At 37.2% G+C, this 25,523-nt stretch overlaps 1 protein-coding gene across 13 annotated transcripts in view; it reads right to left on the bottom strand.

Moving 5' to 3' along the window:
* The window catches only part of RBMS3 (RNA binding motif single stranded interacting protein 3), a 1,423,334-nt gene that overhangs the window by 493,422 nt on the left and 904,389 nt on the right, over positions 1-25,523 (bottom strand). For 10 of the 13 annotated variants that reach the window (XM_070492733.1, XM_070492739.1, XM_070492735.1 and 7 more), the window contains one exon: positions 11,726-11,898. In XM_070492733.1, coding sequence (XP_070348834.1) covers positions 11,726-11,898 — 173 coding nt within the window. The remainder of the gene's footprint in view (positions 1-11,725; positions 11,899-25,523) is intronic. The other 3 variants (XM_070492730.1, XM_070492738.1, XM_014840945.3) reach the window with 1 other exon arrangement.

Below are 25,523 nucleotides of genomic sequence, written 5' to 3' on the forward strand. Positions count from 1 at the left end.
AACCAAACTCAATCTGTTGATTCAGCAACAGAATCTAAGTGATATCAAAATATCATTAATATACACACACTGATTACGTTACCACATATATTTTAAACCACTGTATTATATTCAAGAGCTAACATGTTTGGCATCAATTTGATTCAAAAACTTCCATTTTATTTTTTAAAGCATATTATTATGCCATATTTATTCAACTACAAGTGTTTTCAGATTTGTTTTGCACTATATTTTAATTTTTATCTTTTAGATATAACCTAAGTTATATGCATTTACCCTAGTTCTGTGAATGTTTATAGCATAAATATACCATTACACAAGAGATAGCAATGATAATACAAAATACTGTAAGATAACACAAGGATTCACGGTTATATAGAGATAAATAAGACAAGAATAACGTAAAAACCAAAATATGTGCTTTGTTTGAATATAGAACCCTTAAAATTACAGGTGAGCTCCACTTAATTTAGTAGATTATAAATTAATTTAAGTATGAATGACAAAAAAGATTTTTTCCATTGCATAAGTGAATAACAGTAACTTGTATTTATTAAGGGTTTAATATGTATCAGTCACTAATAGGCTCAGATGGGCTAAATGACTTGACCAAGCTTCCACACTAGTAAGTGGTTAATTAAAACCCACAGCTGACACAGAATTCTCTGCTCCTCTCATGGTATGATGCTGCCTCCATGCTCTCCTAAGTAGAGTGATTTTAAATTGTGAACTTCCTAGCATATGATTTTATTTTTCAAAAGCTTTGGGGGTGATGGAAGTGTTTTATATCTTGATTACTGTGGTGGCTACATAGGTGCATATATTTGCCAAAACTCATCAAATCCTACACTCAAAATGAGTGTATTTAATTTCACTTCTCAACAATGTTAATTTAAAAACTATAACAACAAATGTATTCACAAAAATTTCAGGGGCATATTTATTGGGTAAAATAAAGTACTCATTTGTCAAGAGACAACACAGTGTTAGAGATACAATGAATATAACAACAGATAAATAGTCAAGCAAAAAAGTTTTCTTTAATTTTCTTTTTAAGAATAAATTATTCACAATCATACGATTAAATAACATAAATCATAGTACCGCCAATTTTCAGATGAAAAGCTGTCATTTTAATATGACAAATACACAGATATACTTTTTGTGTTTTATCTATAATCTCTTACATTACGTTCCCAAAATTCATTGGTTGCAAGGAGAAGTCTGTAGAAAAATTCCAGAGCCAGAAAAATTTCAGCAAACACCATTCAGTGAGCCCAAATTACTTCACATTAGGTATGGAATTAGCAGGCACTGGCACACGGTGATCTGTTTGATAGCCAAAATGTAATAGCTCAGGCAAGAAACGGTTATTTCCTGTCTCAGGAGCAATATTGAGTGAGTAAGCAAAGTATCGATCCTTATTTGGTCCTTAAATACATAAGACTCAAGTTATCCCTCCAAAACTCTCCTTGGGATCTACATAATAAATGAGCTTCATATTAAAAACCTTTCTTCTTTCACTCTAGTGGTACAACTTGAATGCAGTGTCTCTGACAAAACCCTGCTTCCTATATCTCCCACTAGAAACTCAAAGTCTACCCTGGAAAAGTTTTACAATGAAAGTCCAATACAATCATTTTCATATTACTGATGAATTCAGGCTTTATTTAGTCACTAAATATTTATCCGTTATCACTTAAATATCTGGAACTGTGCTAGGCACCAGGGATATAAAAATGGACAAGATAAATCTACTGTCCTCAAAAGCATATAGTTAAGGAAAGTAAGAGGGAGAAGAGAAAGAGACAGATTGAGATGGAGGTATAGAGTGAGAGAGAGAATAAACCAGGAGATCAGTGGAAAAAAGTTGGAAAGTTAGGATAGTTGGCTATTTAGGTATAGTTTGGGCACAAAGGAAAGACAGGCACTTCCATTTGGAAGGATTGTCAAAGAAAGCCCCACCAAATGGCTTTTAGCCTTTATCCCTCTACAAAGACTGCCCTGGTCAAGCCTGTCAATGACCTCGATGTTGCCAAATGCAAATGTAACTTCTCCGTTGGTACATTTTTTAACTGATCAGTAGTATTCAACACACTTGATCATTCTGCCTTCTTGAGATATGTTCTTCTCCAAGCTTCTGTCATATTATACTCTCCTGGTTTCCTAGTTTTCCTCTGTCTCATTGGTTGTTCCTTTATGAACTCTTTTCTTGGCTTCTTCCCCTCTCGGAACCTCAAAATGTTGAGCCATGTGACCACTTTTCTTTTCTTGCTATGTACACACCCAATGTATGAATCATGGTTAAGAAAGGGAACTATTAAACCAAACTCCTTAATCTAAACCCTGGACTTGCCAATTACCAGCTGTGTAACCTTGGGAAATTCACTTAACTTCTTTGTGTCATTCATTTTTTACCTATAAAATGGGGATTGTCATGAGTGATAAACGAGTTTCATGTTATATGAAACATTTACATGAAAAATACTTAGAATGATGTCTAGCACATATTAGGCATTATATTACCTTATCAGTATGACGTGTTTAAAAGCCATTTATAATGCTTATGATTCCTATTCTATATTTGTTACTCTAACCTCTGCTTTGAAAAGTAGTAATATACCAAACTGCCAACTTATATCGCATTTTAGATGTCGAATAGGATCTCAAAAATGACAAGACTGAGGAGCACTCTTGATTTCTATCCACCCAAAATTGCTCTTTCCACAATCTTCCTCATTTTATTAAATGGTACTATCCTCTCTCTAGATGTTAAAGCCAAAAACTGAGGAATTACCCCTAATTTCTCTTTCCCTAACCATCTTTCCATGTCCAATTCATCAGTAACATCTATCAAAACTATCTCCAAATATATCCTGAATCCATGACATCTAACCTCCTCCACCACTGTGATCCTACTCCAAGTCATGATCATCTCCTTCGTAGACTCCCACAATGGCCTCCTTTGCTCCTTGGCTTGCTTCTTCTCTCATACTCCCCCAAAATCCATTCTTTAGAGGAGACAGAATAACTTTTCCCCCAAAATAAGTAAATTAGGATAAAATCCAAACTTCATACTCTGGCTTACACAACTCTGCTGATTTGGCCCTGGTATACCATTTTTACTTCATCTCTTACCATCAACACCTCTCTTTATTCACCATTCTTGTCCTATTCTGACATTCTTTATGTTCCTTGAATACACCAAGCTCGTTTCCACCTTTGGGCTTTTGTACAAGTTCTTACATCTGTCTATAATGACCTTCCTCCTCAATATTATATGCCTGGCTCCTTCTGGAAACAGAGATCTCACCTCAAAGAGGTCAGCCAGTCTGTAATAACCTCCCAGTCATGACTTACAACCTCGTTTTCATGGCATTTCAACCTCCTTTTCCTGTATATTCTGATATTTTCTTCTTTAAATCATTCATTCATTCACGTATTCTCTCTCTCCATTAGAAGGTAAGTTCTATCCAGAGACTTACCAGTCCTTAAGTTATCTGCAGTGCTTGGCACATAGACGACATTCAATAAATACTTTTGAATAAATGACTAAATAAACTATGTCAGTAGTGCAGAAGAAGAGGTACTGGATAGCATAAATACCAAGCAGTTGAAATCTACGTACTTTGGGAAGTGTTTCTAGGTTGAGAAAAGGAGTGACCCCAAGATTTTTTCTTTGAATGACTAGGTGGATGATGGCGCCATTCACAAGAGAGAGAACACTGAAGAAAGAACAAATCCAGAATTAATCCTTTTTGGACAATGAGTTTGATACCTCTTGGGATACAAATTTGGAATTTTCCAGGGAATAATGAGATATGGATCTGGGGTTAAAAGATGACTCCATGGGCTGGAGATGTAGATTTAATAATTACCAGAATAGCTGAAGTTATTTAAGTAGAGGAGAACAGAGAGTTTGTAGAGTGAGAAGAGAGGAAGTCCAAACTCTGGAAAATACCAAAATAATCAAGAGGCAGCTAGAGGAAGAGAAGTCAGAAAGAAGAATTTCCAAAAGTCAGGAGGATACCCAGGAAAGAGGAGTATGATAGCCAAGGAAGAAGAAAGTTTCAAGAATAAAGAAAAGGAAAACGAGGTCACGTAACAGAGAGATCAGAAAAAATAAGGACTAAAAAGAGTCAGCTATATTTGGCACTGAGAAGATCACTGGGCAGACTGAAAACCAAGATGTCATCCGAACCTACCAGTGTCCAGCCCTTGAACCCCAAGCCCTCAAAATTTCAGGGACTCAGCAAGATATCTGCCTGGAATTCAACTTCCCCCAGAGCTCCAGGACTTTACGTGGCACATCCAGAGAGAGTTGGTCAGACCCTTTCCCATGCCCAGCTTCTTTGTGCTACCACCAACACAGTATCCTAAATTAACCGGTGCTCTCAGTGATTGCATTTTTCGTTTTTTCTTCTCTCTTTCAAGGATAAATAGGAAAAAGCATTATCCGCTATTAGCAACTTAAATAAATTTGCAAAAAATCATGGACATTCAGCAGAATCTTCATCCAAAGTAACGAAAACAATAATGAATCAATGGTCGATGAATCGGTGGGACAACAGTTTCCAAGATGCCCCCAAAATCTTGGAAGATGCTAATTATTTTCTAAGGTTCACTAGACTTATGTTCACTAGACTATAGGCAGCAATAAAAATGTAAGAATACAGAGAAATTCAATAACACGAGGCAAAATAGGAAGGGTTGCTTGCTTACTCATCAATTACATGCAAACATCATTAAAAAGTGGAATGCTGAAGAAAGGTTTGACTTATGAAAATTAGGTGAAGAAGGAAAGCAAGACCTTTCCGAGCACACTCTTCAAAGCACTTGTAGAGACCTATTCCAGGGCTTGATTTTCCATGTCTAAACCTAAAAATCTCATTTCGTCACGAGAAAATCCAATTCATCCCGAAATTGTCTTAAAAAATTTATTTTTGTTTTCTAGTAGCTCCTATGAAATTTCTAGATTCTGTGAAAGTCAGAGTAAGGAAGTTAAAACAGAAGATTAAATTGTTTTCCATTTAGTGTGGGCATCATTTACTCAAGGGGTTCTTAAACTTTGCTACATATTTGCTACTGAACAGGCTTTAAAAAATCTCAATGTCTAAACTTATTCCATACTAATTAAACCAGAATCTCTGGGGGTGAGATCCAGGCATCGGTATTTTTTAAACGCCCTCCAGGCATTCCCACAGGCAGCCACGGATGTGAGAACTCATGTCTTACGCCACCTTTATTCTCATTAAATGAATGTTTCAGTGGTTATGAGTAAGGACTGTGAGTCAGAGCCGAGTTTTGAATCCTGGTGGCTGTGTAAACTTGGACAAGCCCTTAACCTTTTGAGCCTCAGTTCACTCAACTATTACTTAGCAATTATTGTTCCCACTTCATGGGGCTGTTTTGAGTATTAAATAAGGTAATATAAAAACTTAACAGAGTACATGGTATGTAATAATCACACAATAAATGTTGTTAATAATATATAAATATAACAATCATTATTAGTGATAATTATTTATTAATTACAAACTAAATACTACGTCTGGTTTATAATATGTACTAGGCAAATATAATTATACCTACATCTGAATTAATATATGTAACCAAGCATCAGATGTATGCTGACTCAATGAATTCAGACAACCAGTTTGGACCTTAAAGGCACTCTCTCATTTAAATTACACAAAGGCAGGGTTCAAAGATCCTCAAATTCACTTCCTCCTCACACCTGCCACCACACAGATTTATGACACCTCAAAGGCAGCTGCGTAATTTGAGCTTGACTTGCAGGAGAAAGCTACTAATAAATTTCCATCGGGCCTTATTAGAGGGAACTTTTAAATCTTCATTGACACAGTAAGAAAGAACTCAAAAAATTTCCAGTCACATTTTTCTTATTTACTGGGTTACTCTGGAGTGCATGAAGACTTGTTTTCCTTTAGTTGTATCTGAACAGTTTGACAGATTACTGTGACAAGGTTACTTTTAAATTGATAAAAGATTTGATTGTATCGGTGCATTTGTCAAAACTGTCTGATACCACGTATAATGGACCCTGCACTCAAAGCCCAGACGAGTCTGCTCTCACTATTCAGCGTTCAGCACACACTGTAAGGAGATGCAACAAGGTTGTAAAAATCGGGGAGATTAGCTTGGGCAGACCTTCAGCTCTGGAGCACAAACACTCCTACTTTGTTCCTCTGGCTTTTCATTGCGGGCGTTTCTCCTCCCTTGTTCAATGTTAAGGTGACATTTACAGGTTCATTTTAAAGGGAGCAATGCTAGGGCATCATAGCTTCAGCAAGGAGCACATTTATAGAGAAAAATGAAGGGAAAGGCAGCCGATGTTCTGGTTTTCTGGTGATGATTGGAAATATGTGTGCACCTACCCAATAGTTTCCCTCCTTTTCGTTCATTCTTCTTCAAGCGGCCTTAGCAGCGCATTCTCTTTGTAACAGAAGAACAATTCACCCTGTACCTCCAATGCTGTCATTAACTCCAGATGAGTTAACCACGAGGCAGTGGGGGCAATGTCCAGCTAGGGCTTTCTGAGAACATTGTATTAATTAAAATTTGTAAGTCTTGAAGTTGGTTAGATAAAAGGTATTGTAGATATGGAAAATATAAACACATTAATAATTTTGTTTCCATTTTAAATTCTGTCCATTATGTTAAATGAGTGGTTTTATTTTTTTAAGAGCAATTTCAGTGTGTTTCAAGGGCATATTTACAATCACATAATAGAAGTTACCAATTTCTTTGAGGGAAGAAATATAGCTTAATATGTGAAAATCATTACACCACCAAAATTTTATTTGGACCAAAAAATTTGCAGTGCATTCTCTCTCTATTAAACCAAATCTATCTTGCCCCGCTTTCATCTCCTCTTGTGATAAGCATAAAGAGTAGATAATCTAAGTATTCCACCCATGGTCTCCAACTGATAACCCATCCCAGGAATATAATTGTACAATCAATTGGAGTTTTAGTTTTCATTATATCTGCCTTATGTGCTTTTAACAGTGCAGTCACTAAATGTTTAATAGTATATTGATGACCCATTCATGACAATGTAAGAAAAAGATATGAACAAAAAATCAACTCATTTTGGTCCTATTCTGTGCTACATCACTGTTTCTTTGAAGTTAAACTGATTAATTGTGTTTCAAGTCCTTGGTTGTTTGTTTTTGTTTTTGTTTTTTGCTTTGGTGAGGAAGATTGGTCCTGAGCTAACATCCATTGCCAATCTTCCTCTATTTTGTATATGTGACACTGCCACAGCATGGCTTGATGAGCGATGAGTAGGTCCGCACCTGGAATCCAAATCTGCGAACCCCCTGGTCTGCCGAAGCAGTGATCGAACTTAACCACTATGCCACTGGACCAGCCTGTCAAGTCCTTGTTTCTTAACAGAAATATAAATGCATATGAAAAAAGACATTTCTCACTACTCATAATTGTTCCACTACCAAAACTGTTAATTTTCATGCCCTCTTCTACGATCAAAAATTATTCTTCTTCTAGCTTTCTTTTAAACTATTCCTACTCTGATTGTCCCTTGATCTCATGGGTTCCCTCTTTCCACGCTGCAGTTAGAGTTACCTGTTTTGAAACAAAAATCTGACTATGTCACCTTCCTGTTTAGGACAGTTCAATAGTTTCCTCCATTGCTCTTAGGATAAAACAAAGCTCCTAACATGATCTTCAAAGGGATCATCTTGTCCCTCTCCACGCTTCCAGCTCATTTTCCTCCATACTCCAACTCCCTTTCTCTGCTACGACGACAGTGGCTTCCTTTCTGCCCTTCGTCCTTGCCATGCTCCTTTTATCCATTAGTTCTGCACACATGAAGTTCCTTCTGCCTGAAATGCTCTTCCATTTTTCTTGATTTAAACCTCATTTAATTAAACAAATTAAATAGTTAAGCCTATTCTTCTTTCCAATCTTAGCTCAACTGTCACTTCCTCGGAGATTCCTTTGCTCATCGCCCTAACTAGGTCTAATCCCATATTACAAACACTCTTAGTTCCCGTCCTTTCTTTTCCTGCATTTATACTAGCAATTTTATATCAAAATATATGATTATTTAATTGATGTCTATTTCCCTAGTAGAATATAAGCTCTGCTAAAGCAAGGCCTTTGTCTAAATTCACTCATCACTTAATCTTCAGCATAATATCTGGCATGCAGCACAGGTGCACTATAAATATTTCTTGATTGAGAACACAATAAAGTTCCTTGAGGTTTCTCAAGATAAAGACATTACAAGGTCTTTAACTATAGTATTTCCTAAAAGACACACAATGCAGTGCATTCATCCAAAACATAGGTATAACTAGAGAGATTTTCCATAGAGTAAAATCATTCTTCATGTCTATTATTCTTCAGGCTTGTCTTCTTTTCTTTGATTTTACCGTAATCCAAACATAGGAGCTTTGATGATGAATGTGAATGGAATCACTTAATAAGAATTTGCTCTCAGATTACACATTGAGAAATAATGCAATTTCTTTTCTTTAATATCATTTTCTTGCTGTTCATTGGTATTAATATGGATATTGTATTCTAATACCAGATAATTTGATATGCCTTTGCCTTTTTTATATATCTCTGTTTTCCATTATTTTATTACTATGGATATTAGTAAATATTACATTTCCTATAATATAAGGAAATACTCTAAAATACCTATAATTTCATAGGGATAAACATGCAAACTTGATCCTGATGGCAAGTTCATTTAAACCTACAAATATTATCTGTTTTATAGGGGAAATTATTTTAAAGTGTTGGAGTAGTAATAGGAATGCAAAATGACTTGAATCTTTAGAAGACGGCTAATGTGAAATAGTCGTGAGCAATGTGAGAGACCATCACTATAAAAGGGGAAACAGGATTTTACGAATGACCCACATTGGTCTCTTACCAAAGGCATCTCCAGCCATCAGGGCATAGTCATGCCACTGAATCAGTTCAGGTTGTGGCCCTGCCAACACGGCAAAAAGGGACTGGTGAAAGATATAAAAGGCAGCCCAGGTTTTAATGCTAAAAACTGGGGGCCTCAATGGAATATCAGAATTTTAGAATAAAAGTTTAAAAATTATCAAACACATTATTATACACATGAGAGAAACCAAAGTTAAGAGAGACGTCATTCCTCTAAGACCACATACCCAGTTGATGGCACAGCCAGGACTGAAACCCAAATCCCTTAGTGCATAGCTATTTCCACTACATTATGCTGTTCGATCATATCAGTTCTCTAAAATTCTCTAGGAAAATGAGTCTAAGCAATAAGCCCCAGGTCCAAACCCCTTCAGTAACTGGAAGACACACAAATATTTTTACAATAACCATAACATGGGCCAGGCCTAATTAGCTCGCAAAAATTAATATGAACAAATTATCATCACCTTTCTTCACTAAGCATTCTTTAAATTTCTCAAATGTACATAAGAAACATTAACAAAACTTCTTTCTTCAATAACAAAGTTTCTGTGTCACCACACCTCTCAGTCCTGAGTTAAAAAATGCCAATACAGGCTTTTCGGTAACACTTTCCATTTATAAATTTCTGGCAACATTCTTTACAGAAATGGACACTGATCCAGAAACTCATAGTATAATGCTGCATCAGTGGTATGTTCATAAACCAGCACTCCAAAGAAATAAGAGAATTTTAAAAAGCCCTGATTTGTAGGGCTTGCTGATTCCTGTAATATAAATACCCCTGTCGTGGCTGATTTCAAGACACTGAGTGTGTAACAAATCACTCACGGAATTCCTGAATATTTAACAATTAGCTCCAGTGCACTAGTCAGAAGCAGCCCCCGTGCACCACTGATACTACAGGGAAACCTAGAAATAATCAAACTCAACCCACTCTTTTATAAGAGGAAACTGAGGCTCAAAGAGAGTAAACGATCTTCCTTAACATTACAATGTGATGAGCAGGTTTTCATACACAAGATTCCACCTCAACTATCCTCATATACTAAAAGAAAACTTATGCATTAGAAATACATCTCATTTCCTTATGTTATTATAGAGAGAAGTGCTTCTCAAAAAACCAGCAGTATCAACAATACCAGGGAGCCTGCTGGAAATGCATATTCTTGGGCTCCACCCCAGACCCACTGAATCATAGTCTGCTGGGCCCAGAAATCTGTGTTTCAGTAAGCTCTGTGAGTGTTATAGAGCAACAGGAAAGACTCTTTCCTTCATACCCACCAATATTTTTTTTTTTATGAATGAGATTCATATACGAATCAAAGATAATAGTTATCCTTTTTTCACATCAGCGTCCTTTCCAGGAGATACTTCATCTGAAGCTTCTAATGTAAAGTCTGCAATCTTTCACACTTTCAAAGGCCTTACTTTTCAAAAGAGTTTAGAGTTGTCTAATAGCAACAACAAGAAAAAGTTGCGCTATTTACCTTCCAGTTCTCAAACTGAACATTTTATAGACCAAAACCTAACACATATTTGTATGTCTTAGCCTTGGCACATTTCTTTCTCTTTTTAAACTGCTTTCAAAAAATATTTATTTTTCAATGTTCTGCCTTACCTCTTTCACAAGTCAAGACAGTCAATAGCAACAGGGCGCCCCCACCCTCATACACATACTGCCTTGTCAACTGATTATATAGTTATGGATTTGTGTTTTGGTTTATCAGCCACTTCCTGTTGTTTTGATATTTGTTCCCAATCTTAAAAACCAGAACAAAGGCAAATAAATATCGTCTGCTTTGTTTTCCTCTTCCAATATTCTAGAAGTTGGAAAATTTACAAAATAAATATCCTCTCAATCTTCTTGTAAAAGCATTGCAAAAGAAAGAAAAATTGAGTAATAGTTTCCCCAAATTTAAAAATACCCAGCTAACACACAATCAAACGACAAATAGCTGTACAGATAGTACTTTGAAAATAATCAGCCAGCAATCTAAAAATACAAGTCTATGATTCTTAATTAGTTATCCATTATTAATTTTATTTGGAGGGTAAACTTAAATATCTTTAATTTATTTGCACAGAAATAAGAGTTCATACCATAAGTGTTAGTAGATAATAGATTAATGAAAACATTTTGGAAAGGCATTTAATCACTACCACATTTCCTTGCAAATATACAACTACTTGGTGCATGCAGTTCTCAGCCTTGGTGGGAAATAGCTTCACTGGACTTGGAAGTAGGTGTTTTCAAGGAAACTAGAGGGTTAGCCTTATAATCCTCCAATTACCTGATCCCGGCTGAACTTACATTTACCAAGAACTGGTCAGAAAACTTTGCCACACAGGAGGTAACCATCCTAAAATCCACCACTTCTGAGTTTTTGAGATTTCCATCACTAATACTTCTCAAAAAAAAAAGCAGCTTCTTTCATGAGATTCATCACTGATTCCACCAGCCAAGTTCTAAGAATCCATCTCAATGCTTGCTCATCACCTTTCTGGCCAATACATGCATATTAGGCAGCACTCCCCCATACGTCTGCTCAAGAACCTCCACTCCCACAACAAAAAGTAAATAAATTCCATTCCTGAAAATAAGCTGAACTCAGATCTCAAATTTAAGTCTTGTTTGCACAGCAGAGTCTTCCTCACTGAGACACCAATGAATGGGTAGATTGGGTGCAAAACCAACTCCGGTGTGGACTGAGCCCACTCGGGCAAGTCTGAGGATTAGAAACAGCACAGAGAGCAGAAGGGCACTTACGGTTGGCACAGCTTGATTAGGTCCTGGTCAGTGGTGCCTGGTGGGAGGCCTCGAATGTACAGGTTCGTTTTACTCAACTGTTCCCCGCTGCTGTTGTTGCTGCTGTTGTTGCTGCTGCTGTTTGTGCTGGGGCTGGGAGGAGCCATGGGGTGGGGAGCTGGTGCATAGGACTGCTGGAAACAGAAAAGGCTGTTACTGGTAAAACAAAGCCAGCACCTATTCACAGGCCAGCAGAGCAACTTGAAAGCAATGCAAGCTTCTCGGCCTCTCCAATGCACACATGCACACACATATTTCTATTACTACTCTGTGTACTTCTGAGAACATCATTTGCTTTCTCCTCCCTCTGGCCCTGCATTTTGGATCAGCATAAGTTAGCCATAAATGGGTCAAAAAAAAGTTCTCAGGCGCTCCTGACAGTAGCATATGCCTTCTGGGTTTATCCACTGTGATCTTCCTTAGACCTGTGAAGTGGCATGTTACCTCCCTCCCCAATAAAGGACTCCTGGCACTAAAGCTCTGCCCCTAGCTCACCTTTAACAGCCAAATATCTTTGATCTGTCTCTACTCCTTGTTTCTTCCTTTTCTCCAAAGAAACTTCATATTGTTTTCCTCACCACTACTCTCCAGCACAATTCCCGACACATAGAAATCACTCTGTAAATAGTGATTCTATGAATGAACAAATGAATGAATCTATCTTCTCTCTTTCCCCCATTCCCAAATCTGTTTCTTCCTGGTGAATGTCCTTTGTTTGCAAAATTGAGCCACCATTCTCTCTCCCTACAGTCAAGATCTCCTTTAAAATAGTCTAATCCAGGATCTCAGCCTAGGCATTAGTGACAACTTGGACGGGATAATTTTTTGTTGGTGGGGGGGGGCTGTTCATTGTAGGATAGTAGCAGCATCTTTGGCCTTTACCCACCAGATTCTAGTAGCACCCATCCCTCAGTTGTGACAACCAAAAATGTCTCAACCCACTTCCCAGGGTCCCCTGGGGAGAAAATCCCTCCCCCCAACAGAGAACCACCCCTCTAACCTGTCACACTATTTTATGGTAAAATGGAAATGAAAAAATGACCCCTAGTAACTTGGAATATACAATGTGAGGGTCTTTATAATTATACATGCCAGATCTAGTAGATATATTACTCATTATACTTTATATCTTCTTCACACAGGTATATCTTCAAAAGCTGTAAAATTATACTAGCTGTTTGAGTTGAGTCCCTGCTGTGTTTGTTATTAGCTGTGTGACCTTTGGATGGTGCCTTAGCCTCTCTGAGATTCAACATTCTCATTAATAGGAGGAGGACAAAAACAGTGCTCTTCTATGGCATGGGGTCTTTACAAAAACTCAATGAGCTAATGCAAACAGAATGGTTCCTGGAAATTAATAAGTGTACAATAAATGTTAGCAATAACAAAAATGTAAGAATAATAATAATGATAATATTTGTGGTTCATGTTTGTCTTGCCAGCGATATTAGTCTATATAGCTATCCTAGATATTCTCAACCATAAGCCAGAATGTAACCTAACCGTACAACAAGCACATTCATCCAGATTCCAGTGGGGAAATTTTTGGCCAAGAGTTAACCTGAAGACTCATTATCAGTTTTATCAGGAGTGAGAGGTGCGTACTTATCAAATAGCAAGTAGGTGCTTAATAAATACTTAGGTTGCATCATGTACAATAAAAACTGAACACAGCACTTAGCCCATAAAGACAAGAGGCCAAGTTTTAGCAGTATCCAGCCTTGCTTCTTGCTCTAATAGTCTGTTTTATATCTTTCAGGATTTCACATTTGCCCCAGTGCATATTTCGGACAACGCCTCTTAGATGTAGTACATCAAAATGCAACTCATTATATCTACTCTCTCTTCTCCCAATCCCCTACACGAGCCACCCATTACAATGACCCATTACACCCATTACAATTACCATTACACCACCCCCTGTCTTTTGGTGATGCTGTCATTCTTCCAGCCTCCATGCTGGAAATGTTGGTGTTACTTTCATCTGTTTCCTAATCCTAAATCTCAAAATACAGTCAGCCACTGAAATCTCTCAGAGGTTTCTAGAATCATCCTTTCCTCTGAATTTCCAGTTTTTCCAGGCCAGGGTCTGCACCACCTCATAGGTGAAGGCTTCAAGCTTCCTATGTGACCTCCTTTCCCTCCTGCTGTCCTCTTATTAACTGGAGGAGGTGCGGGGAGGAAACAACAAGCCAAATAGTCAAACGCAAACACAAACTGGTCAAGAGTGTATTGGGCAGTTTGCTTAAGGAATGGGGAGGTGAGAGAGCAGATATGACGGCAGCCAAACCTGGGGCCTCCAACTCCCTTCTTTGAAATAAACATTTTCTCCAACCATTTCTCTAGTATCACTTAGTTTATTAGCAACAATTTTAATGCAGAATTGTTAAGTGAGTTACACAGGAGAATACTTTCTGTTCCCAATATTTGGATAAAATGACACATATTTATTGCCTTTTGGAATTTAATATCTGCATAATGTTTCCTGGTTTGCATGACAAACTACTCCTTCTTGACCTAAGAATTCAGTTTTGCTCCTCAGACACCCCCTAACCCTTATGCTCGACCTCTTTACAAGCCTTGCACTTAGTAGGTCTTCCATACCTCCTTGCCGAAGCAGCATCCTGGGCCCTCTATCTCACCACGGGGACAGGTGGGATTTATCTTTTACTTCCCTTATGTGCCTTATGATCTTAAATTTCCCAGGGCTTTTGTAAAGCTGTTTGTTACCACTTTCACCTCCCCTCTCTCCAAATTCTTTGAATTCCATTCCGTACTCAGGCTTCTTTTAAAATGAGGCTTTGTTTAAAGCAGTTTTTCCCATTGCATAGCCTTTAAAACCATTAGGGAACCAGAAAAATGACTCCAGCTTTACATATCACAAATCTGATGGACCAGTTCAGACTGAGCCCTTGGCTGATCAAATAAGAAAGCACCAACTACAGGAGGATCAATATATATTTACTTAATTTTTCCCACCAGGGGTGTTTGCGAGCATTTCCATAGCCAGAGCACCATTTAGTAAATTGCATGGTACCTAAAACAATACGGGTGCCCTCCAAAGGGCCCAGTGTATTCACTGGGAAAAAATTAAACAAAGCAGTCAAAAGCAAATCAAAGCTGGGATGAATATAGGGAACTTGTGTGCATGGAAATGAGGTACGTAATTTATAAACAGGAGCGGAAGCACCAGACTCCTGAGGAGAAAGGATGTATTTCAAAAGCCCTTTGAAAAAAATAGAGTCAAGGTGGTTTTCTATGTCATATTCTTGTTTGTGAGTTCTAGAAATTTTGTTGAAAGAGGGAGACTTTCTCAGTGTTATGGAACCAATCAATCCACAGATTTTAAAATCCAATGCCGGCACTCCTGCTAATCCTTAATATTTCATTTATCTGTTGATAATTCACTGAATGATTCAGGTAGCAGTCTGCATTGTAAATCATTCTTTGGTTTTAAGAATTATAAATTCCTTCCTCTCCACCCATTTTCAAAATACACATCCTTTAATCAACAAAACATTGGCAGAAGCTTCCCGGAATGTCTGACAAATGCACAGGCTTAAACGAATTAATTTGTGAAAAGCAAAAGCGATTTTGTATGCTCTGGCTGCCAAAGACAAACGACCAAACTACAGCATCTTAAAAAAAAAAAGAAAAAGGAGCATCAATAATCTTAGGGTTAATGGGTCACAGCAGCCACTTTCCTGATTAAAAGTGGCTCTGATTCCTTTCTCAATTCTCTGTCTTTAGACGGATTTAGAATTTTACCATTCATTAGCTTTGAAATTGTTTTAGGAACCAAGAAAGAAATATTAAAATGTTAGTAAAAAAAATTATTTTCCTTCAGATAAAGTTGACTTTGCTATATTGCTCAAAGCGATATTTTGCAAATCCTATTTAGGAGTGGTGAGGACTTACGGTCTGGGGTTACTGAACACTGTAACACTGCTATAACAGGGGGGGTGCTATGAATTTACAGTGTCAGCTTGGTTAGAACCAGAAGATTTTCAGAAGAGGGCGTTTGGATGGCACTCTGATTGAAGGATGGAGACAGAGGACTTCTCGCGAAGCTGTGTAGGCTTGGCAAGTGTGCAGATTTCTCTTAGATGTGTATTGATGGTGGCATTGCTAGGAGGGTCTGTTAGGGATTATGGGATGGAGGCTAAAGCCCTCTTAACCACATGCTGGGGCTGCTAAATCAGCAGATCAGTACCAGTGTCCTCTTTAGGAAATTAAATAAAATGACTTGGCATCCATTTTGGAAGACGTTATTCTTAAAATAACGATTGTAATAATTATAGGTAACATTTGTTGTGTGCCTGCTAAGCATTTTATGTATATTCATAACACCCCAACAACGCAAATAATATTCTCAGTTTACCAATGAGAAAACTGAGGTACAGAAAGGGCAAATGACCTTCTCAAGGTCACACAGCTAAAGCCTCAATTTGAGCCCAGGGAGTCTGACTCTGGAAGCCATGCAGTCCCCCACAACATGAAAGAACTTCACTCCTTACTGATATGGGCACCAATAAACTCAAACGGCTTCCTTGTAGTCAACTGTGGAGGATGACACTGGCAAAGCTCTGGTGCATCCAAGTATAAGGGAGAAGAAAAGAATGATGATGATAAACAGCACGCAGTCAAAATGAAAGTTAACAAGCCCTTTCCCTCTATCAGAATTTAAATGAAGTTCATCTTAAAATTTAATTTCGAAGGGGAAGTGACCATAAGAACCAAGCGTGTTATGAGTTTTTCAAATAATGTCAAACAAGTGGGTTCATTTGTCAAGATTCATGGTTTGTTATTTAATAACAGGAAAATGAACTGGCTTGTAGATCATCCTAAACAGCTGATTCATTTAGTGTGCTTTGTTAATATGCCTCATTTTTCAAGTTTGAAAAGTGAATCAACCGAGTCCTCCTACATTCTTATAAAATGTGTGGTTTGTGTGTGTAGGTCTGGAGGGAGTCTCCCGTTTTTACCAACTACATCTTTTGGAAGTAGATGGGAGACGGATGTGAGTTGTTTTTCTGTTTGTTTGTTTGTTTTAATAGAAAGCATTTGGTACACCCATTAGTGTTGTTCACACATCAGTAGGGTAAAGTAAGTCATTAAAAGTCATCTTTTATACAATGTCAAACTATATTCAATGAACACTTGTCTGAAGGTGGGGTTGTAATATACATACACAAGCCAGATAATTTTAAACCAGGGTTCTCAATCTTGGCACCACTGACAATCTGGACAGGATAATTCTCTGTTGTAAGGGGCTGTCCTGTGCATTGCAGGATGTTCAACAGCACCCCTGTACTCTACCACTAGATGTCAGTTGCACAACCCTCCCTTCAACTTGTGGCAACCAAAAATGTCCCCAGATTGCCAAATGTCCCCTCAGGGGGTAAAATCACCCCTGGTTGAGAATCACTGTTTTAAACAGATCCATTCCCTCTCCTTGAAGGGCCAATCCAGTACCCCTCATGGAACCATGATACCAACTCAATGGCCTAAAACCTACTTCACTGAAAAACCCCACCACTTACCCAAAGTTCAACCTCTTACCCCCAAATGTTTATGATGTTCACCTCCCCAAGCCTCCACCCGCTGTAACTAAGATGTCAGTATGGCACATTTAACTTGCAGCAGACTAGGTCTGAAACATACTTTTCCCTGTCATTGAAAACATAACCCTTTTACAAAGATAATTTTAAACATTTTTTGCATGCAATTCTCCTTGGCTAGGAATCACAGGGCCTTGATGCCAAACTGCAGTCAATTCTATTCCCAGCATCTGGTTGCTGGCAGGATCCTGAAGCAGTTGGTCTGGTGGTTTTGGAGTAGCCTTGGACTCCATCACACAGCAGTCTGTCCTGTTGACGGTCTCCTCAATTTGTTTTTATTCATCTCCAGTGCAACAGAATTTGTACTCTTTTATCCACTCAAGGGTAAAGCCCTGGATAAAGTCTCCCATGGGACTGACATGCCAACTCTATTACTATCCAAAAGTGAATATAAACCACATTCCCGTCTTAAATCATGCATTATTTAGCTTGCACGTAAACATGCAATCCATTGCTTGGTGGATAATGCTGCTGCAGGCTATTGGATTCCTCTCCCAGATAGTGTGATTTCCACATAACCTTGCTTCTGCAGATCTCTCCTCTAGTGTGAACACAACATGAGAGAGTGGACGTGGCAAGAGCCGTGGCAGTCACTGGAGTGTCTAAAATAGCCTCAAATGAGGGTGAATATGAATATTGTCCATGCAAGCAATAATAAATGCAGCTAAATTAATATCTAAGGCAAGGCATGCAATTTTAGCCATACTGTCATGAACCACCTACATTACAGCTTTGCAATTTTATGCTAGGCCATTGCCTCTCCATTATCCAGACTATGACGATAGAAAACAATTGTTTCAATTACGCCATTTCTAATAGAGTTTGGTGAAAATCTGCCCTACTTCTCTTTTCCTACCCACAGATCAGATATGGAAATGAGCAATAAAGGACAAAACTCCTCACAAAAGGCAATCATTTGTATATTCTCTGTCAAGTGATCTAGGTAACAGATGCTGTCAACAGTGGTAACATGGTACTCGTGAGCTCCAGACCGCCCACTGAGAATTCCGCTCTGCCACTAACTAGACACTTAAAGCTCTAGTCATGAGTAAAAGAGGGATTATGACTGTCTCACCTAAAGGACTCTGAGTGGCTTTAATATATAAATTCAATGTAAAATATTTAGCACAGTGCTTGGCATAGAGTTATTACTCAATAAATATTTTTTTTGGTCTTAGCATTTGCATCAACATCATCACGAGGCAGGTCCTTAAAATGAACATCGCTGTCTCAGTCCTAGTTGGAGTAATTTACCTTTAAGGGGTGTTACGAGAGTCAATCACTTATTTTTTTTTTTTTTAAGCATGGGAGCCACTATTCTTGAGATGAAACTATGTCATTAGAACTATAGTTTGCCATTTTCATCAAGAACCAAAAAGCAATAACAAAACAGTGATGAAACAACCACTGTGAATAGAATGGCTAATTCGTTTTAAGGTATTCACAAATCACTACCAAGGTTTTATTAAAATTCTGTTAGGATGAGATTCACTTTTGCTCTAAATATTAGTTTTTTAAAACCTCAGCAGATTGCATAATCACACATTGCTCTGTGCTATTTACAAATAGGCTTAATCTAAAGTCATTGAATTCCATTCAGAAGCTTAAATATTAAAGGACATTTTAAAATTCATGGTACTTGGAAACACAAGTCAAGTAGTTACTATTCATTTCAAGCACCTATAAACCAATTTCATTAACAAACTCACAAGCTAGAGAAGAGTGGCTACTATAAATGATGCCAATGGCCTTTAATAAAGATTGCTCGATTCTCCAAATACCAATGACATCTGGTCTTTGCCTCAACTCTTCTTTTATTTTGGCCAACTCTTGATTTCTTTAAGGAAAGATAAACAAAATTAAAACGTGCTTCAACATTTGAGGTGCTTACGGCATTAATTTAAAAAGTCAAGTCTACACTTTGAAAATAACCCAAACAGTTCATGATTCTAATATTGATAATGATTAGTTCCTCCTGCAAAAAATGATCCATGATTGCTTCCCTAGGTGGAGATTACAACATCCACTACACTATAAGAGTAATTGTTAGAATTCCCCAGAAATACCAAAAGTGACTGTAATCCCTATATGGGACCTCTGCTCTGTTTGTCTGGGAAATACTTCAGAGATCAACTCAAATGTCTGTTTATAGGATGGGCTAGAATCACTGGGAAAAGAGTGAAAACGTAGAACTGGTTATCATCAACTGTTCACGGAGATCACTGGGAGAGCCCATGGTCAGCATCTTAATGCAGAATGCAATGAGAGATAAAGAGGAGCTCTTGTGAAGAAGAGAACAATTACCTTTGAGTCACATTCTTGTGCCTTACATGTTTACTTAAATTTTCAGTTTAGTTTTTTCCTCATCTCTATTTTGTAATCCTTTCTTATTTTTTAAAATATTCTGTTTAACAGTTCAATACTCTTTGTTTCCCTAAAATAACAATTAGTAATATTGCCAGCAGTTAATTCCCCTAGCTTTATTATGTATGCTGTCCTAAACAGAATGGAGACCAATAGATGTAACTTAAATGGCACCACTATAAGATATGTTGACATAGTATTTTACTGCAACTAAATGAACACTTTCAAAGCGTTCTTCTTCAGTCATGAAAACAGATATAATGAGCATTTGTCCACTCAATTGATTAATTTTATATTAATCAATTATGTTACTGATTTGGTTACCGATAGCTAATGAGTGATAGAAATAAAGCATTTTGTTTTAAACCATGTATAAAAGAATCACTATCAATAGTGGAAAGCTAATCAGAGTACCAAATGATACAAAGCTTTTTGGATACACCAGATGATTTTGCCCAATTAAATCAGAACTTTGTTTTTCTGAAAGCAAATCTATGTTGACTCAGGAGTAATGCAATAACAGCATAAATAACATGTACAATCAAACATAACTCCCTTATCTAGACTTTCATCCCACCTCCACAACGTCTCTCCAACCCATATCTAATCCCGTTTCCTTCTGTTTCCCAGGGCTCATTCACCTTTCATGCCACATTGTAGCCAGATCTGCATCTATATTTTATCTTCTTCCTCCCACCTGGAATGCCTGGGCTGCATTCCTATATCTTATTCTAGGGTGAATCTAAATTTTATCGTACAAACTGGGACACATTTGAGAGCAAAAGAGGGAGACATTAATAATTATATCAGGACACAAGGTATAAATTGAGACTGTCCAAGGCAAATTGGAATATATGATCACCCTAAATTACTTTCTATTTATCTAAATCTCACACATTCCTCTAGGATTACTTAAAACTCTACCCCATTTCATGGCATTTTCCTTTTACTACTTTACACGTATTTCATTTTCATATCTTCTCAATTTCTACATCATTTAAGTCTACGAAACGTTATAAAGTACTTAACAAGAATAACAACGGCTAACGGTTATTGAGCATATATTATATGCCACACACTGTTCTACAAGCTTTGTATTCATTGACTGAGTTAATGATCTCCGAACTTTGGGAGGTAGGTACTATGATTATCCCCATATTGAGGATGAGAATATTGAGACTCAGGGAGGTTAAATGACTTTTCAAGGTTGTTCAGCTTCTCTGCAACATATGTAGGACCTGAAGCTCAGCAGTCTTCACTCCGGTTAACTCCAGATTTAAATCTAGATACGAGCTGCCCAATACAGTAGCCATTAGTTACATGTAGCTATTTAAATTTAAATATAATTAATTAAAATAAAAAATTTAGTTCCTCAGTCACACTAGCAACATTTCAAATGTTCAAAATCTTGTGGCAATTAACTGCTATATTGGATAGGCAGACATAGAACGTTTCCATCACCGCAGAAAGTTCTATTGCACAGTGCTGACATAGATCACTCTTACAGTTTCAAGGCATCGTCTCCCCACACCTACTACAGTACCTAACTGTGCTGAGCAAAATAATGGTCACAGTTTCTAAGATATTATTCATAGTTATTGGGTTTTTTTAAGTGCAATTAACCTCCCTCCAGTATAGACCATATTTAAGTTTTTTCTCCCTCATGAGTGGATCTAGGTTTTAGCATATACAATCTGTTTTTCAGTTGATACCTCCCCTGACCAAAAGTGGACATTATTAAGAGAGATTTCCAAGAAGTCAAATACAGTCGGTGAGGAGAACAAGATGTATTTTATTTGTTTTTAACCAATAACCAAAGTTTCATCTATATCGTAAAACTGCTAAAGATCAAGACAAGAGAGCCACTGAGATAAAGTGGTGGTGCAGAATCAACGTCTCTGTCATTGGTAGACAAGTTTCCCGCCTGGGAAGAAAGCTCTGCATTTTCAAAACGGCATCATCTACTTTACCTGCACAGCCCCAGGGAAGAGCACTTCTCCTCCCCATGTCGTATGCCATTCTACCAACCTCATCTCTGTCTAAACTGGACCAAGGCAGAAAAGGAGAATGCTTTCTTACAGTGAACCACCAGGGCAATTCCGCAAATTCAGAAACAAGAACCTATATTCCATGACAGAAAATAGTTGTGTTGTTTTATTAACCAATGCATTCATATTTTATTGATGTAGCAAAATTAAATGTGAACAGAACTCACACTTTGAAAGTCCTAAATCTAAGAAATTTAGACTATAAAACACAATAATTTCCTCCAGAAGACAATGTTAGAGCACAGATCAAAAATGCGACAGCAATTAATATGTGCAAAATAATTGCTTCATTATAAAAATTGGAAGGAGCACTTTCACAGATAATTTTCTGTGAATATATTTTCAAAATTTATTATGTTTTGGACCATAAGATGAAATTAATTATAAGAATAAATTAATGTTCAAGTTCAAGAAAAAATGATCTGATAATAAAATGAATATTAGATATTTTATATTGTTCTTAAATTTATTATAATTTTTAAATCAGAAATGAGATATTTACACATTCAAACTTCTACGTTTCATAATTATAAACCTCTATGAGGAGTTCTTCTTTCAGTATATTTTAAGTCAATCTGCCTTGTACCTAAGAGAATTTCCAAAATAGTATAGACACACCCAATTTCTGGTGCATCTCCTTTGTTGCATGATCGCTGGAGATTCTCTCCACCCAATGATACTTCTCCATAATCAAGAGAACAAACTCTCCCCAATAATAAGACAGCACTGGTTTTCTTTCTCCAAATTACTCTTGTCCTTTTTAAATAAGTGATTGAAGCTTCAAAGACTGGCAAATAAAGGGTATTTTTGCCCATGATTGGTAGACTCTCTGAAAGCTCAAGAAGAGGAAGTGCTATTGTCATAGCATAGCAACTATGAGCACAGATCCTGAAGCCACCCACCCAGGTTCAGATCCTGCTTTAACGCTTATTGTCTATATACGACCTTGGGCAAATTATCTGCCCACGTCTGCCTCAGTCTCCTCATCTGTAAAACTGGGGACAATAACTACCTCAGAAAGTTGTTAAACATTTCAAACGAGTGATTATGTGTAGAGCACTGAGAATAAACCCTGGAATACAATAAGCACTCTACAGGAGCTCCTTCTTATTATTACATAAATCCTAAGGCATTTTTATAATACCCATTGTTGTCATGAACAATAATGTTCTAGTAAAATTGGGTGTGCCTGGTTGAAAATCTTACAACACAAAGTAAAAAGTCCACTGATGGTAGTCAAACTGAAATTCTCTCTAAATTGTAAATCAAGAAATGTCATTCTTCAATGAGACATTAGGCTCGATTAGTACCAGTTTAGCTACTGATACTAATTGTCTTCAGGTAAACTGATGACAAGACCCTCAGAAGAATTTTTTAAGACAAATGTAAACATTCACAAGGGAAGTCATTCTCAGAATACACAAATCCCGGGAAAATATCTATACATTGTGAAAGTACTCATTAAAATATGACATATCTTATTGCCAGTGAAAAAAGCTTATCGGTTAAAGATACACTAATTACTAAACGTCCATGCACTTAACTAAAAGGACTTTTATATACAGAAAACAATCTATACCAATTTCACAGCTTCTAACTCTAAAACTGATTAGGTTTTTAAAAATAGTTGTCCTGCAAGGATACTTTGTGGGTAAACAATTGCTTAAGTTGTGTATTTCAGTTTAATTATCTCCCTAATTTCTAAGAGGTTGTATGATATGTGCCCTAGGGTAGTTGTAGCAAATAGTTTATGGTAGGAAAATGAGATAGTCATACATTTATACATTCCAAAGTACTTACTATACATCTCCAATATTCCAGAGAATGATTTTGTTTTGCCTTGTTTTGCTTCGGTTTGGAGAATCCTATGGTGTAACTTGGCAAGCAGAGATAACAGCCCTTTCGAAAGCCTAATCACGAAAAGAGCTTTCTAAGAGTGGCCATTCTTGTGCTTCCCCAAAAGAAGCCTCAGCGCTCGCTCTATTCAGTAGAAGGCAAACTGGCTGAAGTGGGGATCCAAACAGGTAACTAACTCTGAATTAGGACTATGGTTGTATTCCAGATCTCTAAGGAAAAAAACCAAAGGCAAAACAAAACCCTGATGGATAGCTTTGCTGATTCTTTTCATGTAAATACTCCTATATGGCTGATTTTAACCTACTAACAGTTTAACCACCGGCTCACAACATTTCTGAGAATTTAGCAATCAGCTCTCACAAGTGGCCAGCTTCCACACCCTACTTATTCACAAAATGCATGTGACCACAGGTGAAATGCTGCTCAACGGTCCAACAGCCCGGAAAACAGAAACAGAGGAAAGGGTCTATTTGCATGTGTAGTAAAGAAGCAGCTGGGAATATCCTGGGAAGACAGAATAAGAGTTTCTTGGTGGCCCTATCTCAAAGGCTAGGACCAGAGGGCACCATAAGAGAACATATGGGCATAAGGATGGGCAGAGCGATTTAGGAAATTTTCATGCTCTAACGGAGGAACATTGTAGGAAACATAAGAATTTCTTGTAGAAAGATGAGACTCAAAGAGAAGCTCCCTGTTCATTAGCCAACAGAGAACTCCTTGAAAAGAAAATATCTTTATGTCATCATTCCTTGCTGTACAAAGTCTCAGGGCCTACTTTAAACTCTTTGAAGGCAGACCATTAACACTGTGAATTTGATCACATCTAAGTAGAATCAAAACAGGGACAACCAAACATAAAGAGCTAAACGATGGCAGCATCTATCACCAAAGCAAAAAGTATAGCATTAACTACTGGAGTAATGATACAAGCTGCCTCCTTGAAATCATAATATCAGTAGTTTTTAAGTATTCCTTAACTCAGGAAATGGGTCTAATTAACAGCTTGTGATGTTAAACATTTTAATAAGGTAGCTTATATACTAACTTACATATAATATAAAACACTTACATGTGTATCACATTACCCCTTCTACTTATCACCCACCATCATACAGAACCCAAAGCTTTGGCTGATAATGAGTAAGCAACTTGTTCAAGTTTACAAAACAAGCACAGTGTAGCAAAGCAGCCTACAATTACAGCTTCTCATAGTTTTGTAAATAGAGTAAAATATTTCTTTTCTATAGATAGACTTCCTGAAGCTGCTAGCTCTAAGAATTTCTGTCCAGAATTTTGACTTGGGGGAGGGCTATAATTAGAGAAAAGTTATATTATACCAAGGAAAGACCGAAGGCTTCCAATTCTCAGATAACCAATAAAAACATTGATCTGTGCTACAACACGTGCAAAACAGAACATATAATTAGAATTCATCATGCAAACTGAACAGTAATATATAAAACTAAATATTATTATGAGAAAATATTTTAAAAGATAAAACATAACCAGTGACAATTATTCCTTTCAATCCAAAAGCGATAAAAATAGAGGTACAGTTCAAGCAGGTGAAGTTAGCATAGACTAATCAGCACACATAATCAGAGGATAGAAAGCAAATGAAACATAAATAGAGAAACGTGATATGTGCCAAAATGTAGCCTATACTTACGTCTAGTAAAGTATAAAGGAAAAGACTGCCTGCGTCCAATGCTAATTCTTATGAGAATGTCTGTTTCTTTTATTGTAAGCTATGCGCTTCGTAATAAAGAAAAACATATTTTACTATGCAGAGTGATCATTTTAAGTATCAGAATGAATAGAACCATGGAATGGTCAAGTTTTATAACTAGAGTTCTCAAAGACGACAAA

The sequence above is a fragment of the Equus asinus genome, chromosome 21 (genome assembly GCF_041296235.1).
Source record: "Equus asinus isolate D_3611 breed Donkey chromosome 21, EquAss-T2T_v2, whole genome shotgun sequence".
In the NCBI taxonomy this organism is placed as follows: Eukaryota; Metazoa; Chordata; class Mammalia; order Perissodactyla; family Equidae; genus Equus; species Equus asinus.